Here is an 18,630-nt window from a genome sequence, read left to right on the forward strand (position 1 = left end):
TGGGTAAAACTTAATTTAAATGAAGTGAGTATTGCATCATACTTTTTAACTGTGACATTTGTGGCTATTTTAAGGAATAACTTTTTTATTTTCCTCAAAATTTCTTTTTAAGATTTACTTATTTTAGAGAGCGCACACAAGTGGGGGGAGGGAGAGAAAAAAAGAATGATAGAGCAGACTTCTGCTGAGCACAGACCCCAGTGCAGGGTTCAGTCCCAGGACCCTGAGATCATGACCTGAGCCAAAATAAAGAGCCAGCCACTTAACCTACTAAGCCACCCAGGCACTGCTTCCTTAAATATTTGTAATCTCAAAGTTAAATTAGAGATTTTAAAGGGGTAAAATGGTGAATTTCGTTTTTTTTTTAAACAGATGAAGATGAAAAAACCATATTAAATTTGGAAAATTCCAACAAGAGCCTCTCAGGTGAACTCAGAGAAGTTAAAAAGGACTTTAGTCAGTTGCAAGAAAACTTAAAGATTTCAGAAAACATGAATTTGCAGTTTGAAAACCAACTCAATAAGACAATCAGAAACTTATCTACAGTAATGGATGAAATCCACACTGTTCTGAAGAAGGTTAGCGATTTTGTAGTTTCATTTTTCAGTTTATTTTAACTTTGAAATCTGTTTGGAAATTTTAATGTCTTTAATCTCTTAGTTGTTTTTCTCAGAGCAAATAGTAATATTCTGTCCTTTGTCAGATTAATCAAAAGAGATTTCCAAAAGATTATATTTTTCGAGAATTTAGTTGGAATGTCAACATGGTTTATGTATTGTAGACTTAAAGCAAATTTTGTTTGCATTTTTTTAGAACTATAGAGTGAATTGAATTTGAGGGAAATAAAAGCATTTCTTTTTTTTTTAAGATTTTATTTATTTATTTATTTTTAATTTTTTATTTATTTATGATAGTCACACACACACACACACACACACACACACACACACACACACAGAGGCAGAGACATAGGCAGAGGGAGAAGCAGGCTCCATGCACTGGGAGCCCGACGTGGGATTCGATCCTGGGTCTCCAGGATCGCGCCCTGGGCCAAAGGCAGGCGCTAAACCGCTGTGCCACCCAGGGATCCCAGATTTTATTTAGTTATTCATGAGAGAGAGAGGCAGATACACAGGCAGAGGGAGAAGCAGGCTCCATGCCAGGAGCCCGATACAAGACTCTATCCTGGGGCCCCCGGATCACGCCCTGGGCCAAAGGCAGGCACTAAACCGCTGAGCCACCAGGGATGCCTGCATTTACTTCTTTTATTTTTTTTTATTTATTTATTTTTTTTTTAATTTTTATTTATTTATTTTTTATTTACTTCTTTTAAACCTATTTATTGTTGGGCAGAGTTAAGAAACTCTTTGGCACTATCAAAATCAATTTATTAGTTTTTTAAAAGATAGTATTTATTTGAGAGAGAAGAAAAAGAGGATAAGCAGGAGAAGGAGTAGGCTTTCTGTGATCAGGTAGCCCAATGTGGGGCCTCATCCCAGGACCCTGAGATTAGGGCCTCAGATGAAGGCAGACACTTAACATATGGAGCCACCCAGGCGCCTCACCATTTTTTGTCACTAAAAAAAAAAATCTGTAACTCCATGCCATTATAAACTAACTCAAATAATTGAGACCTTCTACATCCTCAGTCTACTCAGAACAAGGGGTGAAAAATTTTACTACTGTGCAGGGAACTATTGTTCCTAGGGACCTCTCATTTCTCAGGACTTAAATAGCTTTCTCAAATACTAGAAACTGTTCTGCATAGAATTGAGAGGTTCTTTTCTAGTTTCCCAGTGTCAGTTTTTTATAGATGGCAAAATGAGCTATCTGGAGAGTCTGTTGACTGTCTATTTTTAAACTTATATTTAAGAGAATCTAATACAATACACTTTTCCCTTGTCTATTGTGTTACAGGATAATGTCAAGAATGAAGATAAAGATCAGAAATCCAAGGAGAATGGTGCAAGTGTATGATAAAATACGTGTAGTGATGAGGAATGGTGTTAAATAATGTAATATATAAAATCATGATACAAGAATGTTTGAAAGTGATGCATGTTTGATTTTAGTAGTATAAATATGTTAGTTCAAATGATGTATAAAGTTTTATGAATGTGAAGAGTCTGCTTTTGAAAATTGCTTGTAATTCCTGGCATTCAAATTATTAAACACTCCTTGAGTGAAATAATTTTGCATTGCAAAATGTTTTAGGATGAACTTTGTTATAGTTTTAACCCCAATAAAGTTCATCAGTTTAATTGATAGTAGTATTTAATTACCAAATGTCTTTTATTAAAATGCTTAGAAAATTGCAGTTTTATTTATAGAATTATCATTATTAGGTTTTTATAAAAATTTTTTAGTCTTTTAAAATTTCAGTATAAATCATAAAATAGCATGCTGCTTAATTTTTTGCAAGTTTTTGAATCAGACTTTTTTACTTGTCTTAAAAAAAATCCCCTCTAATTATCAGTCTCTAAACTATTCATTAAAAATTCAAGTCATCCAAAAGATAGTACACCAAAAACTAAGAAAGTAAGACAATTACCATTGTTATTATATATGTTAGACTTTGCAAAAAACAAATAGTACTAATGTTAATGTTACTGCTTTCATTTAATTGTTCTACTTTCCCAAAATAGCACCTATATTACAATTTTGAGGGTTTTTAAAAATGCAGTATATGTCAAATGTACAGTTTAGCACCAAGCCAGTAGATGTCAGTATGATGTCTTAAGTTAAGCCTTCTTTAATTAAAAATAATTTTTTTATTAGTGTGTGTACTTCCTTCAGAATTTTAGTGAATACTTGAGAGTTGATTAACTGTTGAGTAAAAAGGGTAGAAAACATGATATACTCTAAAAGCCAGTGATTCTCAACAGGGGGTGAACTTGCCCCAGAGGACATTTAGCAATGTCTGGAGACACTTCTCACAACTGGGTGAGTGAATGCTATGGCATCTAGTTTTCAGAGGCCAAGGATGTTGCTAAACATTTTACGGTGCATAGGACAGCCCCGCAACAAGAAAGAATTACCCAGGGGCACCCGGGTGGCTCAGTCAGTTAAGTGTCTGCCTTCAGTTCGGGTCATGATCCCAGGGTCCTGGGATCAGACTCACATTGGACTTCCTGCTCATCATGGAGTCTCCTCCCTCTGCCCCTTCTCGCACTTATACTCTCTCTCAATAAATAAAAGCTTACAATAAGAATTATCCACCCCAAAATGTCAGTAGTGTTTGAGCTGAGAAACTCTGGTCTAAAGAACTATAGCTGGAGGGTATTATGCTGAGTGAAGTAAGTCAGTCGGAGAAGGACAAACATTATATGTTCTCATTCATTTGGGGAATATAAATAATAGTGGAAGGGAGAAGAAATGTGTGGGAAATATCAGAAAGGGAGACAGAACGTAAAGACTGCTAACTCTGGGAAACGAACTAGGGGTGGTAGAAGGGGAGGAGGGCGGGGGGTGGGAGTGAATGGGTGACGGGCACTGGGTGTTATTCTGTATGTTAGTAAATTGAACACCAATAAAAAAAAAAAAAAAAAAAAACTATAGGAGGGTCACCTGGCTGGCTCAATTGGTAGCATGTGACTCCTTGATCTTGAGGTTATTAGTTCAAGCTCCACATTGGGTGTAGTGATTACTTAAAAATAAAATCCTAAGGCAGCCCCAGTGGCTCAGCGGTTTAGCGCCGCCTTCAGTCCAAGGTGTGATCCTGGAGACCCCCTGGAGACCCTCTGTGTGTGTGTCTTCCATGAATAAATAAAATCTTTTTTAAAAAAAAATTAAGAATGGAACACTCAACTGACTGAGCCACCCAGGCACCCCAAGAATATATGAATTGATCTTGGGATTTGAGTTCAAGCCCCACATTGGATGCCAAGCCTCCCTAAACAAACAAAAATAATTTTTCCTTTTAAGGATTAAATGACATATCTTTTTTTTTTTTTTTTTTTAAGATTTCTTTATTTAAGAAATCATGTGCATGTCGGGGACAGAAGATGGGCAGAGAGAGAGGGAGACAAGGACATTCCCTGCCGAGTGGGGCTTGATCCCAGGACCCCGAGATCATGACCTGAGCTTGAAACCCAAGAGTTGGGTGCTCAACCAACTGAGCCACCTAGGCACTCCTAAATGACATGTCTTTGAAATAACACTAGTGAAAACTGACTCACATCTTTAGCAGATGATTAAAGTTTTTTTGTATTTAAGTAACCGTTACTGGACTATTTCTCTGTCATAGAAATACATGCCATACTAGGATTTATTTTATTTCATTTTGCTTTATTTGCTAGAATAATAGGTAGGTGTTCCAAATACATTAATATGAAAGTATAAGTGCCATGTTACACATGCCGTAAGCCAAATTGAATCCACATGGCTCTTACTAAGAAATAGATTAAAATACCTGAAATTTTTTAAAACCAATTTTTGTTCTAAATTCCTCTTTGGGGCATCTGGGTATCTCAGTTGGTTAAGTGTCTGCTTTTAGCTTCGGCTGCCTTCGGTGGCTGCCTGAAGATTCCTTCCCTCTGCCCCTTCTCCCCACCTACTCATACACAAGCCCATACACCTGCTCTTTCACTCTCAATTTTTTTAAAGATTTTTATTTACTTATTCGAGAGTGAGAGAGAGCATGAGCAGGTGAAGAGGGAGAAGCAGACATCCATGGAGCAGGTAACCTGCCACAGGGCTTGATCCCAGGATCCTGGCATCATGATCTGAGCCAAAGGCAGACACTTAACCCGACTGAGCCATGCAAGTGCCCCATAAATAAATCTTTATAAAGTCATAATTAACTGCTCACTGACATTTAAATCACTTGATAGACTTGAAGAATCTCAGAGGTGATTGTGGCATTCATCTCATATCAGATTTGGGATGACATCAAATTTTATAGGTTTAAAATATTTTTATATAATTGACTTCAGCTTATATAAATAGTTGGAATTCCAGAATTCATCGTGGCAGAGTTAGGAAGAGCTAACATAGGACTCTTCCACCGTACCTTTCGTATGTTTTAGCAGAGTGAAACCTAAATAATTTAGTCCTCAATTGTAATTACTTGGAAAATACTGTTTTAGTATAAGAAAACAAACATGTAAAGACCCTGTACTTACTGAGCAGGATTGAGGGGAGTAGATTTAGCTGATGTCCTTTTCATCTGCCCTCTTGTGCATCCTGAGCACTTAGAGTAGCACTGCATATCTTAACTGTATAACTGCACCTCAACCTCTGCACACATGCATGACTTGCAGAGAATATTCAATTCAATATTCCATCAATTGTGCAGCCCTGGGCCATTCTCTCTGAACCCTTAGAGTGGAGAGGATATGGAGTGTACCTTTGTTGAGGGGTCAAGCTTTGGAGACTGCCAAAGGTAGACTTAGGAAGACTTGATGCTTTTACAGTTTTGGTAAATCTTAATTAGCACTAGCGGGAAAAAAAAAATTAGCACTAGTGGAGACGTATGAACTTGGACACAGGACCAAAGACCATGGCAGTCCCACAAGTCTCAACTTCAGTTTAGAAGTAGAAAAATTTCAAGTGCCTTAGTTTCTGGGCCACAACTCAGAGTCTTACCTGAGATAAGGAGGACAAAACCAGGATTTCTGCCATAGTGACCGTGTAATTGTGTTGAAAAAAATTTTTTTAAAGATTTTATTTATTCATGAGAGACACAGAGAGGCAGAGACATAGGCAGAGGGAGAAGCCCCACAGGGAGCCTGTTGTCAGACTCAATCCCAGGACCCCAGGATCATGACCTGAGCCAAAGGCAGATGCTCAACCACCTAGCCACCCAGGAGTCTCTGTGTTGAACCTTAATACAGACGTGGTCACTTCTTTCTGGTGATATTTACATAGGAAAAAAAATTCTCATTTTCTGCTAAAGAAAGAAATTTGGAATATGTTAAATATGGAGGAGTAGATAGAATTATTGACCTTTCAGCAGGAAAGGAATCATATCTTCTGTGGTTGGCTGGATCCAGGCCAGTCTTTGTGAATTGTCCCTGATCCAGATAATACTTGACCCTTGAAAGGCTGCTCAGAGGGGATCCCTGGGTGGCGCAGTGGTTTGGCGCCTGCCTTTGGCCCAGGGTGCGATCCTGGAGACCCGGGATCGAATCCCACGTCGGGCTCCCGGTGCATGGAGCCTGCTTCTCCTTCTGCCTGTGTCTCTGCCCCTCTCTCTCTCTCTCTCTCTCTGTGTGACTATCATAAATAAAGAAAGGCTGCTCAGAGCCTGAATTCTCTTGGCTCCGTAGGCCTCTTAAATACTGACTAGAATTTATCAAAATTACTAGAGTGGGGACTATACATATGGTTTGACATACTACTGTAACAGGCTTTCAGAGCACTCTGACAGTGCACAAGGGCACTCCTTCCCTACTTCCTTCCACGTGACCTTTGTAACCCAGCAGACTCCTCTCATGAGACCTTTGCAAGTCTGCAAGTTAACTCTGAGATGGCACTGAATATTTATTTGGGTCTGAGATAACCTGAGGTTTCCATTGTCAGAAGTCCTGTAGGTTTGCTCCTAGTGAGTGTAAAGTCAAAATAAGTACAGAAAAATGTATTGGTGGGGTGCCTGGGTGGCACAGTCACTTAAGCATCTGACTCTTGGTTTTGGTCCAGGTCATAATGTCAGCAGGGCCATGAGATCACGTCCCAAGTTGAGCTACACTCTTGGCAGAGCCTGCTTAAGATTCTCACTCTCTGGGACGCCTGGGTGGCTCAGTGGCTGAGTGTCTTTGGCTCAGGGTGTGATCCTGGGGTCCTGCAATCCAAGTCCCCAATTGGGCTCCCCGCAAGGAGTCTGCATCTCCCTCTGCTTTTGTCTCTGCCTATTTCTGTGTCTCTCATGAATAAATAAAAAAATCTAAAAAGAAAAAAGAAATTCTCATTCTCCTTCCACCCCTCTCCTTTCCACATGCTTGCACGTGTTCTCCCTCTCAAGAACATGTTGTGTTTTATTTTTTAATTTTTTTATGATAGAGAGAGAGGCAGAGACACAGGCAGAGGAAGAAGCAGGCTCCATGCACCGGGAGCCCGATGTGGGATTCGATCCCAGGTCTCCAGGATCGCGCCCCGGGCCAAAGGCAGGCGCTAAACCACTGCGCCACCCAGGGATCCCAAACATGTTGGTTTTAATCGAAGTGATCACAGTAATTAGAGGCACCATAAAAGCTTCTATTGGACATGTAATGTGCAGCACATTTCTTGCTTTAACTGCAAAACTAGTTGCCATGTTTGTGGGTTCCATGAAAAAAATGTTTCCTTCCTACTCTAATTTTGTATTCTGATTATTTTGAAAATTAAAATTAACATCTAAGAATATCGTCACAAACTGTTTTTGTTAGAGCTTTTAATGGAATGATGAGAATGTTTCAAGAATCAGACACTTTTCACTGCCTTATTTTAGGATTTATTAATAGAGGTGGGTGATATTTAGACCATAAGTTTTATTGTCTAAACTAGGAACTTCTTTGAAAAGAGGGGGCCAAGGATAATTAAGCCAAGATATTGGGTATAAACCAAGACTAAGTCAAGCTGATTATTGCCTACTTAGTATTCATTTTGAGGGTAATATTGACCTGCTCTTGGTGTTTACCAATTTAAAAACAAGCCTCGGGTTTATACATGAATGAAGATTTCGCCCCAACTACTTTTGACCTTAAAAGTTTTTCTTGTGTATATGGAGGACAGGTATCAGATAGTGAAAATAGGGTACTACTTAAGTACTGAGTCAGCTCCTTCTTTGAGCCCCGTTAATGATGGAGTTTGAATGTGATCATTATGCCTAAACTAAGGCAGTGGTTCTTCAAACTGGTATGCAGCAATATCACTTCTCGGCCTTTTGGCTAAGATCAAGTGCAAACTGTTATGCAGCAGAATCACTTGATAAGCTTGTTAAAACACAGATTGCCTGGCCTACTTTCCAGAATTTCTGATTGAGAAGGTCTGGGGGAGGGGGGCCCGAGTTTGCATTTCTAACAAGTTATCAGGTACCTGCTGCTCTCCTAGGTTAACAAGCTTAAACATCCTCTTGACTAAGGTATGTATAACAGATTTCCCTCCTTAATATGTGATTTTAAAAACTCCAGGAGGGGTGCCTGGCTGGCTCAGTCAGTGGAGCATGCAACTCGTTAGGGTCCTGAGTTTGATCCCCATGTTGGAGGTAGAGATTACTTAAAATATATTATTTGCTTAGAGAGAGAGAGAAAGACTGTGTGCTAGTAGAAGTAGAGAATAATGGGAGAGGGAGAGAGAGCATCTTAAGTAGGCTCCAGGCCCAGCATGGAGACTGTCATGGGGTTAGATGTCACTACCCTGAGATCACGACTTGAACCAAAACCAAGACCCGACTGAGCCACACAGGCAACCCAAAAAAAATCTTTTAAAAACAAAACAATTCCAAGAAAAGTAGCAGTTGTCTTAGATATTATCTGAGCAATTTGGGCTTTTTTCTGTAGGGGTAGATTTTTTAAGATTTTATTTATTTATTCATAGAGACAGAGGCACAGGGAGAAGCAGGCATCATACAGAGAGCCTGATGTGGGACTCGATCCAGGGTCTCCAGGATCATGCCCTGGGCTGCAGGCGGCGCTAAACCGTTGCGCCACCGGAGCCGCCCAGGGGTAGATATTTCTTCATTGGATAAGCAAGTCTAGGAACCTGCAGGGTATATACTTTGAAAAGCTATTTTAGGGGATGCCTGGGTGGCTCAGCGGTTGAGCATCTCTGCCTTTGTCTCAGGACGTGATCCTGGAGTCCCAGGATCGAGATCCACATTGGGCTTCCTGCATGGAACCTGCTTCTCCCTCTGCCTGTGTCTCTGCCTCTGTGTGTGTGTGTCTCTCTCTCATGAATAAATAAATTCTTAAAAAAAAAAAAAAAAAGCTGGGATCCCTGGGTGGCGCAGCGGTTTGGCACCTGCCTTTGGCCCAGGACGCGATCCTGGGGATCCGGGATCGAATCCCACGTCGGGCTCCCGGTGCATGGAGCCTGTTTCTCCCTCTGCCTGTGTCTCTGCCTCTCTCTCTCTCTCTCTCTGTGACTATCGTAAATAAATAAAAAAATAAATAAAAAACTACTTTGAGATCGTTTCTTTACAGGAAAGGTCACAACTACTTAAGCAACAAATATGCTGGGAAAAATCCATTTTCTTCATAGTTTCTTGTTTCACTTCTCACCCTCAAGCTGACATGACTATATAATTTTCTTGTGAGATATCGTATAATGAACATAATCTATTAAGGTAGAGTGTCTTTGTGGTTGATGTGGTCCCCACCATCCGCTTGGGGTCAGACAAGCAGAATGCCCAAACATAATAGTTTATGAAGGGTAGTTAAGACCTTGATTGGGAGAGCAGGTAGGTGGTGAGGGGGCCTATCAGCTGCTGGCTTGGGCAAGAACACTAGGTTGCTGGGCTGAGAGGGGAAAAAAAGAATTGATATGGTCAGCAGAGGGAGGGGTAAACAGTAAACATATTTTTGACAATGGAGAGGTCAAGAAAATGGCAAGGCAAGACTTAGGCAGATAGATAACAAGCAATGAGGGAGGATCTTGTGATGTGGGTTGTGTGCAGACAGGTTTCAGCTGTGTGGCTCTAGCCAGGGGTTAGTTGTCTGCCTGAATTTAAAGGGACTATTCTTCAACACACTGACTTCATCTTCTGAAGCCTTAACTGGAAAGGCTGTATTCTCTCGAGGCAGAAAGGGAGCTTCCATGACTAGTTAGGGCCCCAGTTGAATTGGCAAAGCAAAAATGGTGAGGGAAACTTTATTTGGCTAAATTAGATAAATCCTAAAACGTTGCTCCGTCAAGCTTTTAAGGATGTAGAGTATTTCGGTAATCAATGATACCAGTGATGTGTGGTGGGCATCCTAACTGTGCTGCTCCCCCATGTCCTACCCAAGGGTGGCTGAGAGTTCAGATTCCCGTGTACAGGCTGATTTAACTGCCCAAAGGTATAATCTGGTGAGTGGAGAGAGTATGGGGTGTTGAGGAAGTAATAGCCCTCTAGGCTGTGTACTGAAAGTCAGATAGATTATAATCTTAGGTCCAGGGAAATTGATCAGTTTGAATTAGACCACAGCCAGTGGCAGAACCATGAAGACACAGTCCGTAAAGAAGAGAGGATTTTGCAGACTTGTCGGGACCCCAACCACAGAAGCAGGATTGAGAGCTGGAGTCCCAACTTCATTTCAAACAATTTATGCAGAGGCCAGGAACCAAAGTAGAGGCTCATCTATACAGATGTTGAAGACAAGAGCTTGATGTGGCTGGTGCCATTTGGGTGCACACCACATTTAAGGCAATGAAAAAAATTTTTTAAATATTTATTCATGAGACAGAGAGAGGCAGAGACAGGGAGAAGCAGGCTCCACACAGGGAGCCCAACATGGGACTCGATCCTGGGTCTCCAAGGACCACACCCTGGGCTGAAGGCGGCGTTAAACCACTGAGCCACCCGGGCTGCCCTGAAAAAAATTTTTTTAAGATTTTTTACTTATTCATGGGAGACAGAGAGAGAGGCAGAGATACAGGCAGAGGGAGGAAAAGCAGGCTCTCCCTGCAAGGAGGCTGATGCAGGACTCCATCCCGGAAATCCAGATCATGCCCTGAGCCAAAGGCAGACAGACACTCAACACCTGAGCCTCTAGGCGTCCCAAGGCAATGAAAGTTTTAATTTCTATCCACTGGGATGATGAACTCCTCCTTACATGTCAGCTCAGAGACCTGGTGAACCTAAATCTACAGTTTAAAGGTATCTGATACTTAGAGCTAGGTAGGGCTGAAATGAAGGCTTAACCTTGAGTGGTTTTACAAACATTTATTAATCAAAAATATCTAAGCATTTTAATATATTTAATATGTTTTGTTAGTGTGAGTCAACCACATTTCAAATTGGGTGAAATGAAATCTAGAGTAAATCTAGATTTGGAATAAAATAGGAACCCTGCCATTCTAAAGATAAGACTTCAGTTCCAGTTAATTTTTTTTTTATTAAGATTCTATTTTATTCATGAGAGACACAGAGAGAGAGAGGCAGAGACACAGCAGAGGGACAAGCAGGCTCCCCGCAGGGAGTTCGATACAGGACTCTATCCCAGGATCCCGGAATCACTACCCGAGCCCAAGGCAGATGCTGAACCGCTGAGCCACCCAGGCGTCCCTAATTTTTTTTTAGACTTTGCAGTAGGGTGCTTGAGTGGCTCATTCAGTTAAGTTTCTGCCTTTGGCTCAGGTCATGATCTCAGAGTCCTGGGATCAAGCCCTGAGGCAGACTCCATGCTCAGCTGGGAATCTGCTTCTCCTGCTCCCCACCCCACTCCCTGCCCTTGCCCCATGCATGCTCGCACTCAAATAAAAATCTTAAAAAAAAAAAACCTTGTAGTACTCTAGTTCATAAGCAAATTCTAGACCAATGGGTAAAAACTTGTGTTTGCTATAGGAAATCCTAAACTATTGTGAATCTGTGTGTTAAAGAGATTTTATTTATATATAGTGCATGGATATATTGGGAGAACTTCTAATGGTAACAAAAATTTTACGGTGGACATTGCTGGAGTAACTGTAGATTCCGGATTACTCTCTCTGGATTATTTCTTTACTCATATTTTCTAAGTGGACATTTTATTTTATTTTTTTTAATTTTTATTTATTTATGATAGTCACAGAGAGAGAAAGAGAGGCAGAGACACAGGCAGAGGGAGAAGCAGGCTCCATGCACCGGGAGCCCGACGTGGGAATCGATCCTGGGTCTCCAGGATCGCGCCCTAGGCCAAAGGCAGGCGCCAAACCGCTGCGCCACCCAGGGATCCCGGACATTTTATTTTTTAAAAGATTTTATTTATTTATTCATGACAGACACAGAGAGAGAGAGAGAGAGAGAGGCAGAGACACAGGAAGAGGGAGAAGCAGTCTCCATGCAGGGAGCCTGACGTGGGACTCCAGCCCGGGTCTCCAGGATCACGTCCCGGGCTGAAGGCGGTACTAAACCGCTGGGCCACCAGGGCTGCCCATAAGTGGACATTTTAAAACATCTATTCTTTACTAAGGTGTTTAAAAGAATATTTTAAGTCTAGTTTAGATATATCTATCACCTTTTAAATATTTGGCTCTTGGGGGGATCCCTGGGTGGCTCAGCGGTTTAGCACCTGCCTTTGGTCCAGGGCATGATCCTGGAGTCCCAGGATCAAGTCCCATGTCAGGCTCCCCACAGGGAGCCTGTGTCTCTGCCTCTCTGCCTCTCTCTCTCTCTCTCTGTCCCTCATGAATAAATAAAATCTTTAAAAATAAAAATAAATAAATAAATATTTGGCTCTTGGCATTGCTTTACAGTGTCTTGAGAGCAGATGGCTTTCTAATTCATCAGTTTTAGAACACATGTGCCTTGGACCTAACATCAAAGAATGTCATATAATTAATTTCTATCCTTTATTGCACTACTGAGTTTCATTTTTGTTAATGTGGCTAAGGGGGTCCCTTGTTGTATACAGTTTGTTCTAAGTCATCAAATTTGGGGAATTAATTGAACTTTTCCAAACATTTTTTATAATTGTTTTTTTTTTTTTTTTTTTTTTTTTTATTTACGATAGTCACACTCAGAGAGAGAGAGAGAGAGAGAGGCAGAGACACAGGCAGAGAGAGAAGCAAGCTCCATGCACCGGGAGCCCGACGTGGGATTCGATCCCGGGTCTCCAGGATCACGCCCTGGGCCAAAGGCAGGCGCCAAACCGCTGCGCCACCCAGGGATCCCCATTTTTTATAATTGTATTTGTATTTTCATGACCTTTGCCCTACAAACTCTAAGCTACTAAATCAGGTGGAAATGTCCATGTACAGGTGGAACATTTGGTTGCATATACATGTGGTCCAACAAAAATTGATATTGTACCATTATAGTTCAGGCAAATGAAACTTTATAAAGTGCCGGGAATAGCTTTTTTTAAAAGATATTTTTGTTTTTAAGTAATTTCCCCACTCAATGTGGGGCTCAAACTTACAACCCCAAGATTAAGAGTCACATGCTTCTCTGACTGAGCCGCCAGGCAACTCTATGGGCAGGGAATAACTTGAAGTGTAATACATAGAAAGCCATTTAATAGAGGTTATTGTAATATTGATCTTGGAGTTTAAAACTTTTTCAAAACTCACATCTAAAGAGACAAAATATTCTAAATTTTCTGACTTAAGATAAACAAAAACCAAATTAGTCTTGAGATTAGTTTGCTATGACAAATTCTCCTTTGCAACAGTCATATAAGAGTTTGGAGAATTGATATAGCAGTTAGCAGTGTTAAAAAACAAATTTCAGGGTGCCTGGGTGGCTCAGTAGGTTAAGTGTCTGCCTTCCGGTAATGTCATGATTCCAGGGTCCTGGGGCTGAGCCCCACGTCGGGGCTCCCTGCTCAGTGGGGAGTCTGCTCCTTCTTCTCCCCTCCCCCCCACTCATGCTCTCTCTCTCTCAGTCTCTCCCAAATAAAACTTTTTAAAAAATCAAGTAAATTTAAAATATTCTACTAGCTTTATTCAGGGTTTTATAAATTGGCCAGCATTCCATCTAGCGAATAAAAAGGACTCTAAAGAGCTGCGGGCAGGACAAAGAAGCTCCTTTTAGCAGAGTGGATTGTTTGTGGCAAGGTGACCTTCCTTTAGGGGATGGCAAGGTTCTAGCAAGCTGATTACCTCCGTAGAGTTGTCCAGGTAATCCCAGCTTGAATAGTTTAAGATTCTACTCCTGGGAGAGGTTAAAACTCTAATTGAAGTTAGGCATTATGTCTTGGTTTGGTTAATGTGGGCTTAGCACAAATGACTCCATTTTGGGCCTATTGTCTCTTTTTTTAAAGATTTATTTATTTAGGGCACCTGGTGGTTCAGTTGGTGGTCGAAGGGTCATGATCCCAGGGTCCTGGGATCAAGCCCCCTGTCAGGCTCCCTGCTCAGCAGGAAACCTGCTTCTCCCTCTCCCTCTGCTGCTCCCTCTGCTTATGCGCTCTTTCTCTCTCTGCCAAAGAAAATCTTAAAAAAAAAAAAATTATATGAGTGGGGAGGGGCAGATGGAAAGAATCTTCAAGCACACTGCCTGCTGAGCATGGTGCCCAGTGTGGGGCTCAAGGAGGGTGCTCAACACAGGGCTTGATCTCCCGTGTCTGAGATCCTGACCCAAGCTGAATTCTAGTCGAGGGGGATCCCTGGGTGGCTCAGTGGTTTAGCGCCTGCCTTTGGCCCAGGGTGTGATCCTGGAGTCCCGGGATCAGGTCCCGCGTCAGGCTCCTGGCATGGAGCCTGCTTCTCCCTCCTCCTGTGTCTCTGCCTCTCTCTCTCTCTCTATCATAAATAAATAAATCTTAAAAAGAAAAGAAATCTAGTCAGGCACTCAATCAACTGAGCTACTCAGGTGCCCCCTGTTGTCTTTTTTTTTTTTTTTAACAATTATTGATTGCTGCAGGAAAACAAAATCATGTTGTTTTCCCCATCCTAAAGGTGAGAAAACACAACCAAAAAATTAAAAGTTATTCCTTTATGGTCCTCAAGAAAATGATAAAAGGTTTAATATTTTACATCATGTCACCTTAGTAAAATCTCACATCTCCTTCCTACTTGAACCTGGCCTCCCAGGCTTTTTATAAGATTGTATTTCCTGGGATCCCTGGGTGGCACAGCGGTTTAGCACCTGCCTTTGGCCCAGGGAATGATCCTGGAGACCCGGGATCGAATCCCACGTCGGGCTCCCGGTGCATGGAGCCTGCTTCTCCCTCTGCCTATGTCTCTGCCCCCCTCTCTCTCTCTCTGTGTGACTATCATAAATAAATAAAAATTTAAAAAAAGATTATATTTCCTTTTGGGATGCCTGGGTGGCTCAGTGGTTGAGCATCTGTCTTTGACCCAGGGCATGATCCCAGAGTCCCAGGATCAAGACCCACATGGGGCTCTTTGCATGGAGCCTGCTTCTTCCTCTGCCTGTGTCTCTGCCTCTCTCTCTGTGTGTGTGTCTCTCATGAATGAATAAATAAAAATTTTATAAAAGATTACATTTCCTTTTGTTTATTTTAAAGATTTTATTCATTTATTCATGAGAGACACACACATAGAGAGAGGGAGAGACCCAGGCAGAGGGAGGAGCAGGCTCCTGTGGGACTCGATCTCAGATCCCAGGATCACACATGGAGCTGAAGGCAGGCGCCTAACTGCTAAGCCACCCAGGCGTCCCTTCCTTTTATTTTATTTTTTTAAGATTTTTATTTATTTATTTATTCATGAGAGACACAGAGAGAGAGAGAGAGGCAGAGAGAGAAGCAGGCTCCATGCAGGGAGCCCGACGTGGGACTCGATCCCGGGTCTCCAGGATCAGGCCCTGGACCGAAGGCAGCACTAAACCGCTGAGCCACCTGGGCTGCCCCCCACCCCCTTTTTAAGATTTTTATTTATTTATTCATGAGAGACAGAGAGAGAGAGAGAGAGAGAGAGAGAGGCAGAGACACAGAGTGAAAAGTACCTTCCTTTTATTTTTAAAATAAGGTTGTACTTCCAAATGCAGCTCACTGGTTATCTCTAGCCTTTTTATCTTCCTTCAGGCAGGGAAAGAGCAGAGTACATTTAAAATGTATAGAATAAATATTTTATGTCCATCTCCTTGCTGAGATAGACCTGTTGAAATCCTGGCCCTGGCCACACAAAGACCGCTTGCTGTTTCTGGCTATAACATAAATATTTAATTAAAACGTACTTTGAGCCATTCTTCTTAAGGTATAAAATACGCTAGCCTTGGGGTACACTTAGGCCATTTCCAAAATCTATCTATTATTTATTCCAGGGTTTTTATCAGCTTTGCAAACTCAGAAGGCAGTCACTTACTTGGCTGTTGGAAACGCTTCCAAGAGATGAATGTTTAACCTTTGAGCTACTGTTTCCAAAAGAGTATCAGGCAACCAACCATCCGTATAAGAATTGGAATTTGGGGATCCCTGGGTGGTGCAGCGGTTTGGCGCCTGCCTTTGGCCCAGGGCGTGATCCTGGAGACCCGGGATCGAATCCCACGTCGGGCTCCCGGTGCATGGAGCCTGCTTCTCCCTCTGCCTGTGTCTCTGCCTCTCTCTCTGTGTGTGACTATCATAAATAAATAAAAATTTATAAAATAAAAAAAAAAAAAAGAATTGGAATTTGGAATAAAATGAAAATTCTACCATTCTTTTTTTTTTTTTTTTTTTTTTTTTAAGATTCTATTTATTTATTCATGAGAGACAGAGGCAGAGGGAGAAGCAAGCAGGCTCCATGCAGGGAGCTCCATGTGGGACTGGATCCTAGGACTTCAGGGTCAATGCCCTGGGCCAAAGGCAGGCGCTAAAACACTGAGCCATCCAGGGATCCCAGAATGCTACCATTCTAAAGTTGATCCTTTAGCTCCACAGTTAATTTGGTTCTGTTTTAAGGCTGGATCATGGTTAACTCTTGGTTGCCTGGGACCTCCAGCAGTCTGCACATTCACCTGAGGACATTGCAGCATAGATGCAATGATCCACAAGCTTCTTGCTTTCCTCTGTATTCAGCATTGCTCCAGCAGGACTTTTGCTTTAAATTATTAAGGATTTGTTATAAATAGGGCAGCCTGGGTGGCTCAGCGCTTTAGCGCCGCCTTCAGCCAGGGGGTGTGATTCTGGAGACCCGGGATAGAGTCCCACATGGAGCTCCCTGCATGGAGCCTGCTTCTCCCTCTGCCTGTGTCTCTGCCTTTCTGTGTGTCTGTCATGAATAAATAAATCTTAAAAAAAAAAAAAAAGGATTTGTTATAAATAAAGATTCTTCTTTAATAAATAACAGATCAGTTCCTGTTTCTTCAGAAGCTAGTCTTTGCTTGGATAGACAAAGGTTTTGAGAAAGTCATTTTTTTTTTTTAAGATTTGATTTATTTGAGAGGGGGCACCAGCAGGGGGAGGGCCAAAGGGAGAGGGAGAAGCAGGCTCCCCTCGGACTGGGAGCCCTATATGGGGCTTGATCCTAGGAACCAGAGATCATGACCTGAGTCGAAATCAGACACTTAGGATGCCTGGATGGCTCAGCAGTTGAGCGTCTGCCTTCCACCCAGGGCATGGTCCCCAGAGTCCCACATTGGGCTCTCTGCATGGGGCCTGCTTCTCTCTCTGCCTCTGTCTCTGCCTCTCTCTCTCATTCTGTGTCTCATGAATGAATGAATGAATGAATGAATGAATAAATAAATAAATAAATAAATAAATAAATAAATAAATAAATAAATCAGACATTTAACCCACTGGGCCTGCAGGTGCCCCAATCATTACTTCTTTTGGCTCCATTGCCCAAGATTATGAAGTCACACATTACACTTCTGTTATAATTATTGGGAGGATTGGCAGTTACTCTGTTAATATACCTATAACCAAAATGACAGAAAAAAGGGCAGCCCCAGTGGCGCAGCGGTTTAGCGCCGCCTGCAGCCCAGGGCGTGATCCTGGAGACCCTGGATCGGGTCCCCACGTCAGGCTCTCTGTATGATGCCTGCTTCTCCCTCTGTCTGTGTCTCTGCCTCTCTCTGTCTCTATGAATAAATAAATAAAACCTTAAAAAAAAAAAAAAAAAAAAAAAAAAAAAACAAAATGACAGAAAAAAGTTGAAGTGTCACAGCATAAGCATAAGGAAAATGAACCTAACTAATAAAGGTATGATGTATGGGGTTTAGTCAATGTAGATACTAAGGATTGATTTGACCAGGCATGGCAAAATGGATTTTTATTACAAGAAAAAAAAAAAATTCAGGAATCCAAACTTCAACTCCATTCCACACTTAAAAAAAAAAAAAACCTGATTCAAGCCAGCGATGATATTTAATGGTACTTACATTGACAGTAAAACTCTTTATTTAAAAAAAAAAAAAAAAACCCTTTATTAAGCAAAAGCAGAGTTGAAAGTCTAAGCTGCAGGCTCAGAGCCACTCCTGTCTTGTACTATGTCTTCCAGTAGTTACTGAAGTGCCATCTTGCCCAGTTGCCCAGTTTAAAATGCTTCCCAGGTGGGGCCTGGGTGGCTTAGTCAGTTGGGCATCTGCCTTGGGCTCAGCTCATGATCTCAGAGGGACGAGCCCTGCATTGGGCTCCTTGCTCAGCGGGGAGTGTGCTTCTCCCTCTCCCTCTGCCTCCTCCCCCTGCTCTTGCTCTCTCTCATTCCCCCTGCTTGTGCTCTCTATTGGGAGTGACAGGCAGAGGGAGGCAGGCAGTGGCCGACCCCAGGACCCCGGGATCATGACCTGAGCCAAAGGCAGATGCTTAATCAACGGAGCCAACCAAGAGCCCCAATAAATAAAATCTTTAAAAAAAAATAACTTTGAGCAAATATATATTATCCCTAAATGATGTAACCCTATGGATAACCACATTATTACAGGTCACTGGAACTTTACTAAATACTTCCAAAACAACTCTCAAATGAAAAAAAAAATTTTTTTAAGATTTTATTTATTCATGAAAGAGAGAGAGAGAGGCAGAGACACAGGCAGAGGGAGAAGCAGGCTCCATGCAGGGAGCTTCATGTGGGACTCGATCCCAAGACTCCAGGATCATACCCTGGGCTAAAGGCAGGCACCAAACCACTGAGCCACCCAGGAATCCC

General features: G+C 41.9%; 1 protein-coding gene and 1 long non-coding RNA gene across 9 annotated transcripts in view; one reads left to right on the forward strand and one right to left on the reverse strand.

Moving 5' to 3' along the window:
- The window catches only part of CCAR1 (cell division cycle and apoptosis regulator 1), a 61,723-nt gene extending 58,946 nt beyond the window's left edge, over positions 1 to 2,777 (forward strand). For all 7 annotated transcript variants that reach the window (XM_077894766.1, XM_077894768.1, XM_077894763.1 and 4 more), the window contains 2 exons: positions 373 to 578; positions 1,918 to 2,777. In XM_077894766.1, the coding sequence (XP_077750892.1) occupies positions 373 to 578; positions 1,918 to 1,977 (266 nt within the window). In that variant the 3' untranslated portion in view covers positions 1,978 to 2,777. The remainder of the gene's footprint in view (positions 1 to 372; positions 579 to 1,917) is intronic.
- Positions 1 to 15,960, reverse strand: part of LOC144312280 (uncharacterized) — a 106,360-nt gene extending 90,400 nt beyond the window's left edge. For both annotated transcript variants that reach the window (XR_013377772.1, XR_013377771.1), the window contains exon 1: positions 15,868 to 15,960. This is a non-coding gene — a long non-coding RNA (uncharacterized LOC144312280). The remainder of the gene's footprint in view (positions 1 to 15,867) is intronic.
- Between the last annotated feature and the right edge of the window lie 2,670 nt (positions 15,961 to 18,630).

Source organism: Canis aureus, chromosome 4, assembly GCF_053574225.1.
Source record: "Canis aureus isolate CA01 chromosome 4, VMU_Caureus_v.1.0, whole genome shotgun sequence".
Lineage (NCBI taxonomy): Eukaryota > Metazoa > Chordata > Mammalia > Carnivora > Canidae > Canis > Canis aureus.